This window comes from Pagrus pagrus (genome assembly GCF_965226575.1).
Source record: "Pagrus pagrus genome assembly, chromosome: 23".
Taxonomy (NCBI): Eukaryota; Metazoa; Chordata; class Actinopteri; order Spariformes; family Sparidae; genus Pagrus; species Pagrus pagrus.
The window spans coordinates 17,846,527-17,866,135 of record NC_140205.1 but is presented as its reverse complement, the minus strand read 5'-3'; the positions used below and the strand labels follow the sequence as shown (position 1 = coordinate 17,866,135).

Genomic DNA, 19,609 nt, shown 5'->3' with positions numbered 1-19,609 from the left:
CATCATTTCCTGTGAAGTCCTCCTGCATAGGAAGGCAATTTGAATCGTTCATGGGAATGGCAGACTCCGCCACTGTTAAATGCTCATTTATTTTGGTCACACTTCCTGTTAATGGTTAATATAACTTTGACTCACATTTTACAGATCTGCCACAATAGAACAAAATGGCGGCTAGCTTATAGCCAGTGGAAAAAAACAACTTTGGGTTGCCAGATTGTGTAAAATCCTGTTCATGCTGTCGGTTCTCCCTACTCATTTATATGGATGGGTCTGATTTTTAATATGATCAATTCTGAAGTTATACGTATTAAGAAAGTCATTAATTAAGGGTCGTGAGTCACTTCCTGACAAGTCTGCAGAAATAATTATTGGTGAGTCATTAATAACAATCCATTAAGTCTCCATTCATAAATGTTAATCAGCACTTTATTAAATCATTTTGGCCCTGACGCACTGCAGCTCGTCTCCTCAAGGTCTGAGGTAAAACAGTCATTAGTGGTCCTAAAAACAACACAGGTGTACATGTTGGTAGGATTAACACCAGCCCTAGATTTTTCACAACCTGGCAACCCAAAAGACATTTTATAGTAATCCTTTGAAACAGTGACACACTGTGTGTGGTTTAAACTCTGCCACAGTGAGGTTTCTGGGCGAGAGAGCGGGTGTGAAATGGTGCCGAGTATCAGTGTTGCCACTGTAGAGCTCACGTCTACGCTCATGGCATCATGTTTTTGTTCTGTCCTTCTCTTGACTTTGTTTTCGGTGCACCTCATGAAACGTATGGTGTCTTGCTCACAGTTTGTGGTCAGAAAGTGTCTCTCTGATATGGCTTTCCTGTTCGTATTTTTAATGTGAAGGGGACTTTTACCCTGCCACGTGAAGTTTCAGTTCACGTTCAGCATCGGCGCACGCGTGGCTGTGAAAAGAAAAAAAGTGGCCTGGTTTAGAAAGACAAGTCAACACTCATATTTAACAGCTATCACACGGTGCCTGCTGCTGTCTCTCTCGCTATGAACACACTTTCATCCTGTACGTGCACAAATCCTGACTTTCACTGAGACAACACAAGCCTTGTTTGCAGTAAATAAGGTGAGGTGCACACGGTTCATCTGCTTCCAGGATGGAAACATTCTGCTGAAGTAGCTTACGTAGCTGTGTTCCTGGTTTGTTGCTAACCGGCTGAACCCAGATGTGACCGGGCCAATCCGGCTGCCTACAACTAGTCCATCAACATACTCTGTGTGTGCATGTGTGTGTGCAGGCCTCTGACAGGTAAAGACTAAGGAGTAAATAGTGTGCAAATATCACACGGTGAACTCCAAAGGCTCTACCCCAGGTAACAGGCGGGTGCTGAATACTTTGGAGCCCTGGAGAGAAATGCCGCGTCCGGGCTCTAGTTTTCCAAGCCGGCCTGATTATGCAACGGCCGACGGGAAGGCGAGACAGCGGTGGGGGTACGGTTGTAGAACTTAACCGAGAGATGCGGTTAAATTTTTTGTCATTATCTCGAATAAGAAATTAGTTCTGTCTTCAGCGGTGACGCTTTTTTGGCAGTGAGCAGTGAAGCCCAGGCGTCATCCCGCTGCCTACTGACCGTCATGATGGAGGTCACTTGGTTCGGTCTGACAGCGCAGAAAATCCAGTTAATGTGATTTTTTTTTTTTTTCCACTGTGCCATGCTAACTGGATATAAATCTTGTGCTTAAGTCAAACTTAAAAGGATCCGAAGAAGGCCTGTGGTGTTGTGCCAGCAGTGGCTCTTAAAAAAGAACAACTCGGCACTTGTTTCAGAAGTGACTTTCTCTGAAACTCCTCTTCCGTCTTATATTTTCTGTCAGCCACAGCTGTAATTAAAGTGTTGTCATGGCGACTGGTGGCCCTCATTTGCTTTTAATATCTGACTAGTAAGTAAGAGAGGAAGGAAGACAAGTTGGCAGGGGAGGAAAAAAAAAAAGTCAACTGCAAGTGATAGCTTTGTGTTAAAACACACCTCCCCCCCTGCAGGCGAGCCCGCCCTGCTCTCACTACTGGCTGATGCAATCCCATGGTCCCATTGCGCTGCGGGAGATAATCCCCTGCCTTTTTGAATGGGCGCCGCTTAAACGCCGCCCCTTGCAACCTTTCCCCGTGTGGCCTGCGAGCCGACGGTGCCTTGGGTTTCACCTGATCCGTGCGACCTTTCACCCACTGGAGGCTTGAACAAGGCTGCCTGTGGCTCAGCAGCACCAGGCGTCTTAGCTGGGATCTCCTGCTTCTTTTCTCCCTCTCTCTCGCTCACACACACACACACAGTAGCCTTGTAGGACTTGACACACTTCAGTCTGTGGCCAAGTGTTGGAATCAGCCTCAGGGAAAGGCCAGCAGACGTGCAGACTGTAGTTGTTAATGATTTGGCTCTGTTATGGAGGCAGATTGTACGCAGAAGAGTCACACCAGTGGCACATGTTTTGTTACAATCCAGTGTGTAGTAGGTCGAATGCAATATTGTTATATTAAAAACAAACCGGTTCTCCGTCAGCTGATGGTGAACATATACATCTTTGGTATAATATGATTTGCACTGAATAAAAACGTGAATCCTTTGCGTTTCCCCCAGATCCGCTCCTCCATCACCACACTGCTGTTCAGCGGTCGAGAGTTCAGCTGGACTCGCCACATGCTGATCGCCGCCGCCATCCTGGCCTTCAACAACATGCTGGTCATCTTCGTACCCACCATCAGAGACATCTTCGGCTTCATCGGTGAGTCTAGCCTCAAAAATGCTTTGACACACGGGAAATAGTTTGTATAAAAAGTTAAATTTTTATTGAAATGAATGTAATGTAAGGGTCAGATGTTAAGACAGTAAAAGCGTGGAACGTAGAGTCCACCGCATGGGAAAATGGTTAACAGCTTGAGTTCAGGGGTCATTTTATTAAGTAAAGACGTTGGAAGTACAGCAGCTTAACATGTCGGGTCGAGTCAGCTGTGCGGTCGCGTGAGCAGTCTGTGACCACCGGATCCAAACGCTCACGTTCACTCCGCCAGCACACACATGTAGACGTCTCTGCTGGATATTTAGCCCTTTTTGCACAAACCACTATCAACGGTTAAAATACTCTCAGAAAGTCAAAAAGGGAAATGGGTAATGGTTGACCATGTAAATTAGAGGCGTCCTACTTCCCTACCAAGTAAGTGAGCAAGTCAAACAATGGCCCAATTTATGAAGTTAGGGTGGGAAATTCGTTGGAAGAGGCCAAAATACTCTCAGAGTGATTCAGGTTTTGGTTCTACTTTCATCAAATTTCCCAAACCCAGGAAATGACTCTTATCCAGGCCAATATTTAGGAGATCTCAAGAGGACTTTTAAACTGTGAGGAGCTGCCAAGAGAGAGGAAGATGTCGTAACGGCAAAGACATGTGAATCAATCTGTGGGAGGAGAGAAGATCACTGGTGAAAATGAGGTCTAAACTATTTTGGCAAAAAAATAGAACGAATTATGTGCTTGAAATTTGTAAAAATGGAGCTCTTTGCAGATATTTCCCAGATTCATTCGTTATCACATGCTACATCTGTGCATTGTGAGCATTAATTTATCTATTCATAGGTGCTGAAGGCTGGGCTTTAATATTTGGGTTCATTGCAGACTGTGAAATGCAACACAATATATGTAGGATGCAACACTGTTGGTATTTTAACAGGATGTGATGTCACACGGCTGAGCGAAGTTTCAGGTCAAGTTTTAAGTGTCGACTTTGACGGGCTGCAGCTTAAAAGTATTTTCATCGTCAGTTAATCTGAGGATTATTTTTAAGACATTTAATTAATTTGTAAGAATATAAAATGTCCAGACCAAAAGTCTTCATTTGCTGTCATAAATGACAAAGGAAAGCTGCAAATCCTCACATTTAAGAAGCTGGAAGCAGTGGATGTTTGACATTTTAGCTTGAAAAGTTAGCGAATCCGATGAACTGACTCTGTGTTCTTCCTGTTCTGATCACAGGTTCATCTGCAGCCACCATGCTCATCTTCATCCTACCTGCTGCCTTTTACATCCGCCTGGTAAAATCAGTGCCGTTCCGCTCCCCGCAGAAGATCGGGGTGAGTGTGCAGAACCACGCACACACAGACACACACTCTTATCAACACCTTTCTCACTGTATCATTTTTCTCACTCTATCCCCCCGGGGAGGGCGGGGGGGGGAGGGGAATAACACTTTCCAAACGTGACTCGTGAGAATATACATCGCCCCCCTCCTGCTGTGTGTCATCACACGTCCGACTACATTTAATCCCTCCTCTGTCTCTCTCTCTTCAGGCGGCCATCTTCCTAGTCGTGGGAATCGTCTTCATGTTTAGCAGCTTGTCACTCATCGTCCTCGACTGGGTCCACAACCCCTCAGGCTCCGGCTCTGGTCACTAAGCCCCCCACTTCTTTCCTCGCATTAAAGAGTGCAGCAAACCCCCTCCACATCCACCGCACCGCTTCTCTTCTGGTTTTCCATCATCTGGTCCAACAACGAGGGATCAACGCTCATCGGCAGCAGTCCCCTTCCCTTCATCAGATTTTAAACGTCGCTCATAAAACCACGACTTATAGACATAAAGTGCTGCGCCAGGTTAAGATATCTTCATTTTTTTTCCTCCCAGAGAGAATCACTGGAGGGAGAGTTTTTGCTCCGTTTCATTTTTTTGTCTTCTTTTTGTTGCTGTAAATTTATGGATGTGACACAACACAAACGACGCAATCAAAACCTGGAGAGGGGGGAAGCAGACTCTTGTTTAACGTGCCACCAAGACAGCCTGAAAGCATCATCTTCATCATCATTGTCATCGGCATTGTTCTTTCCAGCTGTAAAGAGACAGAACAAACACACGTCACCTGGAGCAGATCTGTGGACTGTGATTTGCAGGGCTGGAAAGACGATACGAGTCCCTCAGTCCTCTGCACTTGAAGAAGACATTTGGAGGTCGAGTGTGTCGTCCTCCTTGAACCAAGGAGCCCTTCTAGCATCTAGCGTTTCACTTTGTGTGCAGAGCTAACACACACACACACACACACACAACCCCTGTACATGTGCATTCAAGCAACTGGAAAATTCTCAAAATGAATCAAGCAGTCGGTCCATCTTAAAACAACTTCAATCATGTAGAACTTTTATTCATAAGTTTGTTTTATTTTGCTGCTCTGCTACATATTAACAATCAGAAGCGTTGCCAAAGTCTACATGCACATACAGATTTAGTCGTTCTGGTTCATGCTGGGGCTTCCTCGGCGGCTGTTGTTATCCCGGCTGTGCACACGAAGCAAGGGGATGCTTTCAGTGTTACTGTCACAGAGGGATCTGAACACGCCAGGTATCAATGTACATAATTTAGTGTGTCTACTGAATAAAATGCATGATGTACATAATCTTACTTGGCCTCGTACGGCTCTCCAAGTTGTACGAAGTTAAAGGTCATTTCAAACACTCATATCTACACCTGCTGGAATAATTTATTAGGCATTACAGGGCTGGACTGAAAGGTATATCAAACCATTGGTTGTTTTTTTATAAATAATTGGCAAAAGTATGGATAAAAACAATTCGAAAAGTACAATTGGTCAATTAAAAAATAAATTAAATTCAACCAATAGAATCAAACGTGAAAAAGCTGATTTAAAATCCGTACGCAAGGTGCCAAGACCGCACTGAAATATGTTAAACTCGTGCCATAAAACCCTCATTCTCGTGTTATTCAGCTTTTTAAAAAATAGTTTGATATTTTCGGGAATGTGCTCTCTTCCCGGGAGCTTGATGAAAAGATTGATACATCATGTTTTGATGCTACATATTAAGCTAACGTTACAGCCAGCAGGCCAAAAGGCGGGAAGCCGAGGAAAAGAGCTAGCTAAGTCACTGAAAACCACAATTGTTTTTTTACAGTGTCAGTGTTTTCTTTTAGTTTTCAAATTCAGCTAATGAAATATAATATTTCAACATTACAAGGCTTTAGAGGAGCTAGTTGGTCAGTTTTAAATTAGACCAAACCAGGCTTGCTGTTTTCCCTCGCCTTCAGTCTAACCAACAGGCCTAGCTAACTGCACTAGCTTCATATTAAGCTAGGATGTGACCCTTTATTTTGTGTAAAACAAGCTGATAAACTGTGCTTATTATCTAATCTACTAAAAAAAAAGGTCTGTCTTTAAATGGACAAGTCAAATTCAGGTAGATTTTGTAGCTAAAAACATTGGTCCCCTTAATCTGTTTAGTTGACAAGATCAAGATTTAAATTGTCTGGTCTTCAATTATCAGATAAGAACTTCAACAGTTGTTTTTAAAATTGTGCCTTTGGTATATTCTCCTTATAACTGGCTTTTTATACCGGTGCCTTTGGTAAAATAATCGCCATCACCATCCTAACCTCATCTCACCTCTTCTCCGATGCCGTTTCGTGTCACGGACATATCCAGCCAAAGTCGACAACATTAATAGATCCTTTGTGGATCTATGTACGTGAAACAAATAGATATTTCAAATGAAATAGTGTATAATGTTCATGTTTTTGGATTACAAACATGGTCTTTTTGGCCAATTGTATATGCTCTGTAAATAATCTTTATTTTATGGTACACTGACACTCATTGTCTGTGACTGGGTTGTTGTGGGTTTCCTGCCTCTGCAATCCAGTGCTCGTTTTAGTATATATATAAATATATAACATGTATTAGATTTTTTTTTTTTCTTGCTGTATGACAGTAGGTTTGTTTCCTTTATTTGAAGCTTGTATATTTGTAGAAATTTTTGTCTCTATATATCCATTTTAATGTGTTAATGTCAATTTGTCATATCAGGATGTTTTAATCAACGGCCTACTTCAAAACACGTTTTTTTTCCCCAGAAGTCTCAGAAACAAGGCGACGCGTTTCTGTAGCTTATTGGCTCATGCTGACCAACACTGGGTTGTTAATCAAAGCCACAAGTAAGCAGTATTGATGTTGAATGTGTTTTTCAAAAACAGTTCTGTAACGCTTGACAGAGGCAAGACGAGATCATCCGAAAGTATTTCATGACCACACTACAGGGAGGATCTGGATCATTTGTTAAAAGAGTTCATGGCTCTTCTGCTATTTATCTCATGGCATAGCCCTTATGCTAACGTATAACTGTACAGTTAAACTAACGTGTAGCTGTACATCTGCGCTAACGTTTAGCTGTACACCTATGCCAAGGTGTAGTTGTACACCTATGCCAAGGGGTAACTGTATACCTAAGCTAACGTGTAGCTGTACTCCTATGCTATCGTGTAGTTGTAGACCTATGCTAACGTGTAGCTGTACACCTATGCTAACATATAACTGTACACCTATGCTATCGTTTAGCTGTACACCTATTCTAACGTGCTGCTGTATAAAAAATGCACAAGAACCTTTCCATTCTTGCCAGTTTTAAAGCTCTACCAGGACAATCGTACACAGTTGTAGTTCACACCTTACCGTGGCTTATAATTTATATCACTGCTGTCATAGAAAAACCTTTTTTAAACCCAGTTTCCTTGAGGTTTTAATTCCGTGACATTACTTGAACTGAAGCTTTCCACGGCCTGATAAAGTCAGCAAGCTTCATGAGCGAAGGGGCCACACAAGCCCCTTCAGTACTCATTTTGAATGTTCAATATTGGATTGTTTTTTCAAGTTGAAAATCAGGCCCACGCAATTTTTTTAAGGAATGTTTGGCTGTAACTTCATGAGCCTCCTGCCATCAGTGGCTTATTCTGCTCAACACCAGCACCTCTACCCACTTTAGTATCTCAGGTATTCAGTCTGGATGAATTTTATCTTCTCACTTCTAGATAACTTCACATCTCTTCACCTTTTGCATGATTGAGCCAAGCTGTACAATGCTGTTGTATATCGTGCTGGCCTAGATGAGAAGTCGTCTTGTGGATTTTTGTAAAAATCAGTTCCCAGCTCATCTTGACAGTGTTTAGAAAGTAGTAGTGCAGAACCACCTGCCTTATTTTTGTATGACCCTCAGCCGTGGAGAAGCACTTGCTCGATGTTTCTGCTGATCACAGTGTCTCTGCTTCCTGTGGATCCGGCTGAACATTCAGATTTGTAATTTTACCCAAACAAAGGGGATGTTTTTTGTATCAGTGATGCTGTTTCATTATGATGAACAATAAAAATGTGAAATGAAAACGTTTTTTTCGACTGTCTTTCTGTTTATTTACAAGAAACCTGCTATTGATTATGGATATAAAGAACATTTCCAAGTCTAAGCAAGCTAACAAACAGTAGAAGCACTATTATGTAATTCACATTTTGATTGAGTTGCCACATTAAAACACTAAAAAGGATCCTTTTTTGTCAAACCAAGACTTACATAACGTCTGTCCAGCCTGGCGCCCCATGATGCATCAACCAAAGCCATGTTTCTGGCATAATGATCAAACGATATTAGGCCTGTAGTAATAAATGTGTCTGTCTAGCTAGCATCTACTGCTCACATGTAACACCAGCTTGTAATGTTCCCAGACGATCAAAACAAGAGGCGGTGGGGGGGAATGAGTTAGGTAACCTTTCCATTTCTTTCCAAGTACATTACCTGGGCTCCAAAGTCAAACTGGTCAAAACATATGGAGGACATAGAGAGCCATGGAAATGGTTATAATGGGGGAAAAAAATTTCAGCAAGTATATTTTCAAATAAAAAATAAAAAAACAAGGACAGTGGAGAAATCAAGCCCTCAAATTCTAAATAATAATTAGATAATAAAGTTTATTGTTCAACTGTTGCATATCCTTGTCAAAAGAGTTTGATAACCCCATTTGAGGTATCATCGCAAAAAAAATTTGTTTATCGGCTGACGCATTGATATTGGAATTTTTTACTTCCTAAACCAGTCCCAAAAATTGAGTATCAGTCCGTCTCTAGTCCAAAACATACAATGTGATGCGCTTAACAATGCATCACACTTTTTTCTGTTCTTAAATGAAAAAAACATTGCCATCTGTTATGTCAGTGTGCAAACTGGTAAGGTCATGGTCATCAAGTTCACTAACATTAATGTCAAGTTTTTTTGAGGACTTTCATGCTGCCCGCTGAGAAAGTGTTTGGCAACATCTCATCCGGGTCAATTGTTCTGGACACCAGTGAGATTTGTATCCAACTTAAACAATCACATTGATCGGAAAGGATAAATCTGTGCCTGCAAACTGCTCAATTTTTGGTTAATAGAATGAAATTGTACGGTGTGCTTATACAATATTTTTACCGCAGTACTTTAAATTAATCTGATGACTGTTCAATCTCCTCTGACACAATTTGCATTAGGTGTGGCTCAGCAAATGCTTCAGCATTTCATCAAAACGGAAATCATCCAAAGTATATTGTGCAACCGAGGTTACACAGGCATGTTTGTGTAGCTCAGGCTGCAGGTGTGTTTGTGTTCCTGACGTGTGTGTGTGTGTGTGTGTGTGTGTGTGTGTGTGTGTGTGTGTGTGTGTGTGTGTGTGTGTGTGTGTGTGTGTGTGTCTGTGTGTTTGCATTGAGAAGGACACGCCGGAGTGAGTGTGAACGCAGGCAGCATCGCCAGATCAGGATGCAGGTCACATTCCACCACACGGTTTTGTTGTAAATCTGGTTACACAACAGCGCTGAGCTTTGACCTCTGGATGATAACCTGCAGTATCCTCCCCTCACCCCGCTCTGCTGTCAGCACTCTCCTCCATGCTCAGGACTCCATCAACACATTTACATTCAACCCTCTGCCCTTTGGTTTCTTCTTCTCCCCTGTCTTGACGCATGAACGTTAAATTTAATGTAACTCCATCACTCTAGTCTCAAACAGTCTATTATCCAGTTGACCATACAGACCGGATCCTTAGTATGCATGACTATGTGTTCCCATTTCATTCCCAGGAGTCAACTTTGTTGTTCGTATTTGATTTATCCTGTTTGTGGTAGCAGATGGGAGGGTTTGGGTGCATGATTGATAGCAACACAGACACATTATAACAAACCATAACACATCAGGATGCAGACGATGTTCAGCCCAAGTGTGACTCATTGTGAGCGCAGCCATTTGAAATTAATCATTGTACTCCAACAATGGACTGTGCCATAGTGTGACAGGGAAAATAGGCGGTGAAGCTGATCTATTGTTTCTGAATGTCAGAAATAGCTATTGCAAAAGCTACAAGGATGTTCAGATGCAGAACATAATTCAATAATTGAATCAATAAAGCAACGCACGCGACATCGCATTAGACTCATCACCTTCCCGTGAGAATAATCCAAACCAACCCGCTTGTTCTTTGTGAGTTTAGCCGAATGTAGACATGTTGTTCTGTACAAATTCCTTACAACCCACCTTCACTCGTGCGCTCCTCTTCTTCTTCTTCCTGTTTCAATTTTTCATGATTCCCCGCTCCTCTGCTATTTTCTTCTGTGCCGGACACTCTCCTCTCCTCTCTCTCCCTCCTCTCCCCTCTTTTCCTCTGCAACTGTGCAGCACACTCCCCCCCACCCACCTCTCTCCAACCCCTTTTCTCCCTGCGCCCCCCCTCCCTCACCTCTATCTTCTTTTTATGAGGATTAACTGTACTGTTCCGTACAGTGGGGTAAATTCCAGGAATACGGTCACCGTTAATAACCCACTATCTGTGTGGGAAAAAAGCCTCAGAAGCACAGATCTGCAGAGGTTCTGAGTCAAACTAATTCACCGAAAAACTCTTTAGGAGAGAGCTCGGATTAGCGTTACCAAATGGGGGCAGTTGACAAGAAAAGTAGCATACAGTAAAAATCTCACTAGTTAGCAAGTTGGCAATTATATGAAAAAACTAAAAGCTCATAATGAAAAGTTCTTACAATAATAACATAAGTGCAACATGAGGGTTCGTTGGTGCTGACCGGACTATTCTATAAAAAAAAGAGACAGATAATTTCTTGAGCAGTGCTTTTTAATATTCTCCATTAAAAGAGCAGCTTCCAACACAACAGCACCAACCAATCAGGAGCCAGCAGGACTTGGACCAAGGAAAATGCAAGAGAATCAGAGGCAGACTCAACAGGTCACCGGCACTGTAAATATTTTAACATGTTAATATAAATAGGTAAATAGTTAGCTGTGATTTTCTTAGCTGTGATTTTCATCAATTTGCTCAACATGTATCTCAGTCCTGTAACAAATGAGGCATGGATGTCCCTGGCAGATGAACAACACTGATGCTGACACAGTCAAGCGTCTGACCGAGATGTGTCGCAAGATTGTGGAAATGGTCTCGATCTTGATTTTGAGGGATGTTGCACCTCAGGTTCATCACTATGGACAAATGTCCATGAATGATGCCAGCAACTCCTGCAACACTTCTGTCACATGGAACAGGATTGAAGCTCCACAGATGGAGCGTAACTATTTCACAGTGACAGCGGAGGATGTCAAAGCTAGCGTGGGATATTCACTTCACATCTGGTGCTGGTTGAGGAAGAAGTGGTCGATAGCCAGAACCGCAAATTGGTTATTATCACACAGTCAACCACCTCTCAATCTGCTGAGCTTCAAAGCAAAGACGTTGCTCCAGTCTCTGAGACTCACAAATCATTGCCTGACTGTGAAGTCTTCCATCTTGAGAATGGATCAACACCGCTGCATCAGAAGAAGCAGAAGAGGTCCACCATCACAAGGATGTTCTCTCACATATCTCGAGCTGTGACATCATTTATCGTCTTCATGGGCTGTGGACCACAGTATGAGTAACTTACGCAGGGATCCTACATTCAGTTCTTCTAGTGTGTAGGATTTAATGGCAGATTGCATTCTCCCATCGGCTCTCTGCTTCTGCAAGTCCAATCATTCCACGCCCAGATAGCAACATTGTACCAGACACAGTCATCCGGCCCACATCAGGGTGATGTTGAGTCTCAGGCTGGGTGTGTGGGCCTGAACGTGTCTGGTACAATTTTGCTATCTGGGTTGGCAGCTCGGGTCAGACACCAGTCCAAAGCGTCAGTATTCAATGACCTGGGGATGAGACTGAACAATCAACTATCGACTATCAGGACAGCACTGAGCACATGTTTCCTCATAGGAAGAAGGTTGAACATATGATATATGTTCTCAGCCTTTCCTTTCTGGAGTTAACATGTGCTCCCCGTGTTGATGTGGGTTTTCCCCGGATGCTCCGGTTTTGTGCTCCCGGTTCTAAATGATCCCAAATGTTTCCAACATGTTCAAGTCTGTGCCAACTCTTTTACATATGAGTGTAATATGTCACTGCAAGGTGGAAATATTGTCATAACACTGGTGAATCAACACAGATAATAAAAAAAAACTAGTGTTGTAGACCTACATCAGGGTTGCCCAAAAATGATCTTTAAATATGTAGGATGTAGAAACTTGGGATCTTTCTACCATTTTGAATCGCAACAGTACAATACCATAGATGTTTGCTTTTTGGCCCTCCAAGGGAAAAAGTTTGAGCACCTCTGATTTACATTTATGGAAAATATATTTCTGCATACTGCATGTGTTACTCTGGCTGCATTGAACATGTGTTTTCTTCTGCTTGATGTCTCAAGTCTGTGTTTCAAAGTCATGAAATAAACCAGACTTAAACTGCTCACGTTAACTCCAACCACATGAAACAGTTTGATCCAGGTTCAGTTTGTTTGGTTAATTCAGGCTTTTCACAATAAGCCAAGCTTTTCTGAGCCACCTTTTATGAAACACTCCTTTAGGAAGTGACCCTCAAATGGTCAACAAAGTGTAAAAACCAGAGGAAAACAGGGAGCTTGGTGCTACCTGAGTTTACGTGATGAGATGTTTGAACCACACATGATCCAGTGGAGCAGGTTTATTGTTAATCCACACATGCAAATGTTTCTCAACAATAAGCACAGGCCATGAGCTAACAGTTAATTTCAGCTGTCCATTGTTCACATCCTGCATTAGATTACACACTGCTCAGTTCCAAGTTAAACATTTGCCTGCGAATAATGAGATAAAATAGGATCACATGTAGTTTTCTGTTCGTAATAATCGCCTGAACGCACTATTACACAATATTCTGGCAGGCAAATGATGATGGGATACTGAAAGGTGTCTTGTGAATTCAGCCAAAAGATTGTTGCATTTCCCAGCTACACTGCTGTTCTGCACAGGTTCCTCATTGGGAATAAACTGAACAATTGTTGGCAGTAGTTTCCAGCTGACAAAGATGCCCCAGGCAGATTATATTAAGATTTATATTTAAATAAACCATTGTAAGTGTGTATAGTACACACCCCCTTTGGTGATGATGCATGGTGACATAGCAAAACTGTATAACAAGTTAAAAATATCTTCACGCTGCTTATTTAGTGTCTTTGACACGTTGTGTTAAACAAGCCTGCAACATTTTTTATAAAGAAAGAAAGGGCTTAACTTTGTTTTGTTTAAATTTTGAATCCAGTTCAGGAAAAGTTGGCTGTACACTTTGTGTTTGATCCCTTTCTGGTGAAATGCTCCGCAGTAGGGAAAGAGATCTGTATCACGTTTCATACATTGGTATTATCAGTAGAGCTGGCCACCATGACTGACTGGCAAAGAAAATAGTTCACAGTAATTAATAGTTTGACTGACAGGTGATATCTGGGTAGTGCAGTGCCAAAATGTTATAGCCAAGAGCGCCTGGCACCAAATGGCACCAAAATAAAAACACTTTTTTTCCCGCAACACCATGAACACAATAGTGTTCATTGTTCTCCGGTCTCCACCCTCACTTATCTTTTTATCACATCAACCCAGCGTTTCCATCTTATTGTGCCATGTCATGGCAGGTTTTTAAGACGACTGAAGCACCTGAAGGAAATAACAGCAGAGAGCAGAGGGTGAGAGCAGAGTGAACAGCAGCTCTACTGAACAAACACAACAGACACTGAATGATAATACCTGTTTGTGCTGCCAGAGGTCCTTTTTCGCTTTAATAAAGTACCATCAGGTGCTCGGTCGCTCCGTGGATTTACATTATGAGCTCCGTACTGACTCCGTCTGAATCTCTTCACCCTGCTTGTACAATAACTCACATACTTCCTTCTGGCTGTGACTGTCTCTTTCATGAAAACAACACGACTAAGCCTTTTTAAATGACAACTGTACATTCTCGCAAAATCCCCTCTCCGTTTCGGAATTTTTAAAGATATTGGTTTTGCATCAAAGGGGTTTAATACCGTCTCTGTTCTCGTGCCGACAAAACATTTTTAAGTTATCCGACAATGTCTGGAGGAGCCTCATAAGATGAAGTGGAGCAACCAGAGGACGGCTTCACAGGGATGTTTTTACTGCACCGTTTCAAAGGATGGTGTACATGTAGCATAAGAGGAACCATTACATGAACACATTTACTTAATATTTTGATATTTTTAGACTACTACTTTTTTCCAGCAGAATTGAAAGAAAGAGCACTTGTGAGCAGCTTTCCAAACCCCTTAACAATCTTAAATCGTGGGAATTTACATTTTTCCATATTAATCTGCTGAGGATTGTGTGATTAAGCCAACACACTGATGTGCAGTTTGGCTTTTTTTTTTACAGTTTTAGCTGCCTCAAGTGGAGCGCGACTGAACTACCACATAGACTGTAGTTGAACTACAGCAGTGAGTCATCGTGGGTTTTGCAAATTAAAAAATTCCAAATTGAGATTGAACCTGAACTTGTTCATTCCAGCCTGTGTCAGTTGCACTCTGTTCTTGGTGCAAGAGCAGGTCACACCAGCCAGACTGGATGTTGCTACATTGTGCATCTGGAAGAGAATTATGTTAAAACTAGCTGAACCAGACTTACTTGCTAAACTCCACTCAGACATACATTATGGTCAAAAAGTCATATACTTCTAGTTTGCATTTGTTATGAATGTTTGTACTATTTTTTCATTATAAATGATAACATCAGGTTGACAATTTGAGTGAAAAGTTTGAAAAATGTTCTTACACTTCAGAATATCTTAGTGTTTGTCCCACTTTTGTTTTAATGACTGCATGCACTCGAGCTGGCATGGACTCCACAAGTTTCTGATGATGAACATGAGTGCACTGAGCCTGAAGGCCCTTTTACACTGCATTTTGAAGGTGGGAATAATGCGCCATTATTCTGCCTCGTGGTCTGTATGAAAGTTACAGAGGTGGGATGGGTTGACAGTCTATGTAACGTGATTTAGAGCAAAAACTTTAACTGACAATTTGTTGCCACAAATGGAACACTGTCAAATCATGCCGGGATAACATGAGTCATCAGGTTTTGCAAAAACTTGTGGAGTCCATGCTAGCTCAAGTGCATGCAGTCATTAAAGCAAAGGGCAAAACACCAAATACCAAAAAAAATGTAAGATTAATTTACATTCAAACTAATATATACAATATATATATAATACTGACATTATCATTTGTGAAAAAAATATAAAAATAAAATAAAGTATTACATTGGAAACAAATGAAAAATAGAAGTATTAGGTGTTTATTTTGACTTTTTTCTTTATGAACTGAGGCTGAAAAATGTTTAAATGTTAAAGTGAAATTGAAATTTTGCATTTGCAATAACCTAAACACAACCCACAATATAGTAGTAACGAAGATCATCGTCAACATTTGCCTCAGCCTGCTTTATTTGTCCCTTCGACTGACGTGTCATGTGTTTACATGTTGATGTACTGCAGACATGGAGATTGTGAAATGGTCACAGTAAGTGCAAAATTACAGAGCATCTATTTACTGTAAATTCTTTATTTCATCTGAAGCTTTGGTCAAGCTTCAATGGTAAACTGTCATCTTAGATGCATCTAATTTTGATGAGTACTTACATTTCACTTGGCTGTGTTTTCATGTGGAAAGCCATTCATGAGAGACCCACAGAGAGAGCAGTCCAATGGAAAATACAACATAAACACCTACTTTAAAAAGTGATTGATGCTGAATAAAGAACTACGTGATTAACCAAAGACTATTTATAATTTATTAACCTATCATTGTACTGTTAGGAGCTTATCTGAGGAATTTTTGGCACATTCATGCGGGGAATTCTATTTCTTAACATTATCCGTTTGGACAAATTGTCTCGCAGTGACCTTTGAACTGAACGCCTTGTTCAAATCACTTCAAGGAAAAGATGACTTATCATATGTCATTTTGGATTGTAAACTTGAAAACATGATGAGTCACAATCCTTTTGTCACTCTGGGATCTTATCTCAGCCACAGGAAGTAATCTTCAGAGGGATGTCATTACTCTAACCATTAACATTAAGATAACAGTCGGCGTTGTAAAAGGCTTCAATCCTCATAAAGTGGTAACAGAGTAATCCAATATAGATAAAACAGTGCTGGTCCGAGGTGTTTGTTGTGACAATTCAGCCTTGAATCATCCTGTTTCACAGGAATGGTCTATTTGCTGTACAATGTCCTCAATACAGCAAAGACTTCACAATATACGTAACTTTATTTGTAGCTTTTCTGAACATAAACGGTACTTCAGCAACAAGACAAGCTGTTCCTAGCTGATGTTTAAATAAATTGGATTGTGAACAGTAGTTAACAGTTTGGTTACCATAAAAGCAAATGTACGGTCACCCTCGGTAGCAAATCTAGACATGAGAAGAGCCTTTTATGCAGACATTGTATGTCTAGGTTCAGTAGGCCAACAACATTAAGAGCTGGCAGCTCTGTGCAGCTGTAGTCAGTCATACAGGTGGCCAAATCTTAGTAAGTAAGCTTTCAATCTTGTAAGGCAACCAAACTACTTGTATAAGTAGGGTTGACAGCAAAGTATAATTATATATCATCTGCTAAGAAATAGATGTCTAAAATGTAGCTGTGAAGTTCAGAAGAGAATTGCGTGCTTGAGTTAGGATTTATTCATTTTATTAAAAGTAAAAAAAAAAAAAAAATGTAAAAAGTCATCAAACAAGATTTGTCAATGTAATACTTATAATCTTCAAGACAATCAAGGGTAAATGTGGAAGCAGATGCCACTTCATGTTCATGTGAACACAGAGATACAGGAGGTGCTCAGGATGAGATGTCCCACCATACTGTATGTAAGTTCAGTATATTTCACGCAGACATATGAAACTGCAGGGTTGGAGTTCAGTGTTTGCAAAGATAGCAAGCGTTCGGCATTTTTCTTGGAAAGGGTGTGATGTGCTCAGAGGAGGAAACAAAACAACTGGAGGGGTGAAGTGAGAGTCAGAGATTTTAAAAGTTCAGTGTCACGACTTTGCCTGTTTCTGAGAAATGAATGATGAATGTTTGAACATTTAGTTTACTGTTTACTAAAACATCACTCACCATGAAGTACATGCTTCTTCTCGGGTATTACTCACCCTTCCACCCTTAAAAAATGAAAACAGAGAAGGTCCTTGGTTGGATTTGATCCCAGTCTGCAGCAGTATGATATAATTACACATTTATTTGCTTAGTTTTATTTTTTAATTTTCAGAAATGTCTGAAACAAAAAACAAAACATTTTGTCCCTTTTCTGTCCTTCCCATCTTTCTGTTTATTTACTCTTCCACCTTTACTTCATCCATCTCTTTTTTGTCTCTCGTCTTATCAGGGGGACGTAGTTTCTGTTACCTTTAAGGAATGTTTGTTTTTTTCCTATTTTGACACCCATGACCTGCTGCACTATTACACTCTTGTATTATGTGCTCAGTTGTCCCAAAGACTCAGAGGTCAGAATCAAGACCACCTACTTTATAATCTTTGAGAAGGCTATGTGTTGGGGTGTGTGTCATCGGCTGGCATGGCTGCCCTCTCACACCGTAACGTGGTTTCTCTCACCGTGTCGCCATCTTTGCCACTGCTGGTGTGTTTCACGCAGCACCTTCCAGCAAGACACACTAAATCAAACAGCCAGCTCTGATCTCTGACACTCGGAGAGTCTCAGGAGCCGCCGTGTACCTGAGAGGAGGTGACCCGAATCCCACCCCCACACTGAATGTATCGACAACAAAGCAGAAATGTCATTCAGGTTGGCAGAATTAGACTGTAAAGACATTTCTGGAAGCAGGACAAAGCGGAGTAAAATGGGAAATTCAATCTCAAACTTATAAACGGCAGCTGACAAAACAATCTCATGTCAAGTTCCGCTTACACAATTGTTCGGAAACGTAATCCTCCTTTTTTACTGAGTGTATCTGTAATCTAATTACATCTTTTTTCCTGTAGCATCACCAGGATACAGTTACCGTTTTTTTGTTTCCTAATTACGTAATCCTGTGTTGGTGTTTCTGATGGACTGTTGGTATCAAAATTTGAGAGGATGCTTAATATGTATGTGTGTGTTGTGGTGCATGGATGTTTATTGTTTTAATGACTCTGCAAAAAGAAACAAAAATATATTTTGATAAAAAGAAAAATGTGAGAAATATCCAGTTATTAGACTCTCTCTAAGACCACACATTTTTTTTTAAAAATGTGTCTCAGGAATACTAAATAATATACTTCAATACCCTGAATCTTAACTCTAATCTCTCAAAACACTGTATGAAATATACAGGATAAAGACTGCCAAGCTGTACATTTTGCACAATCAAGCAAGGGCACAATATCATTAAAAACAAGTCAATTAACTGTTTTTAAATGGCGATTTCTCTCCTTCAGTAACCGGTCACGACTGTCACCTGAAGGGCTTTATGATTTATTTTTTTTCCCATGGCTTACATCCTGCCTCTGTGTCTGACGTGGGCTGTGCTGTGTGACGTTCAGCTGCTGTGTGTGTGTGTGTGTGCATGTGCAGTCGTGGGGGGTGTGTATGTGTGCCAAAGGCTGATAGGATCCTGGAGGTCACATGATCAGGACATCACACCCTGTGCTTGTTGGCACACTGAAACCTGTGTTCACTGTAACAACAGTTTATGTTTTGCCTCTTTGTGTTCGCTCATGGTGTGCCTGGTTGTGTTTGGGTGTGGCTCAGCATTTGTGACTACGTGTGAGATGTCTGCCACATGTGACCCTGTTGTTGTATTGATGGAAGCAGGATGCTGATCTCAGAGGGGCCATCAGCCCTACCCAGCAGCCTTGAGCGTATGTCATGTTAAAACACACACCTGGACACCAGTTACACAACACCAGTCCAACAACACACATAAAAAATCATTTCCTCTACAATGACAGTTTGTTCCATGTTGCTCAGCAAAGTCGTTCAGCGGTGGTGACATTTACGATCATTTCGCTGATGCTGTCATTCAGAGAGCAGCGCTGTGTTTGACTCCACTCAGCTGTTATGGAAATTGAATCGGTGTTATGCAACAGCATATTAACCAGAGTCCTACACCTTTGGTTAATCACAGTGATGGCGTTCACCGATGATGTCCTTCATCACCTGTACTATCATGAGTATTCACTCTGACAACCTCACAATGACATCTGCTTTTATCATTATTTGGGGTACAGCCAATTTCATCAAATAGTGGGGTCTGTTTTGAGTACTAAGCAGACGCCAGATCTGTGTCTGTTTTGACAGATGGAAATAAAGTGTGGAGCAGATGAATATTTCCTAGTTTTCATTATTTTGGCCGGGCATTACTTGTGAATAGTTTGACCTTTTGCAAACTACATTAATTCACTTTCCCGCTGAGCATTATGTGTTTAGCACAAAGAATGTAAACAAAGGGA

At 41.3% G+C, this 19,609-nt stretch overlaps 1 protein-coding gene across 1 annotated transcript in view; it reads left to right on the top strand.

The window, feature by feature from the left end:
• Positions 1 to 8,166, top strand: part of slc38a4 (solute carrier family 38 member 4) — a 38,484-nt gene extending 30,318 nt beyond the window's left edge. The window contains exons 14-16 of the mRNA XM_084345424.1: positions 2,597 to 2,741; positions 3,984 to 4,081; positions 4,299 to 8,166. Of these exons, the coding sequence (XP_084201550.1) occupies positions 2,597 to 2,741; positions 3,984 to 4,081; positions 4,299 to 4,403 (348 nt within the window). The 3' untranslated portion in view covers positions 4,404 to 8,166. The remainder of the gene's footprint in view (positions 1 to 2,596; positions 2,742 to 3,983; positions 4,082 to 4,298) is intronic.
• Positions 8,167 to 19,609: the final 11,443 nt, after the last annotated feature.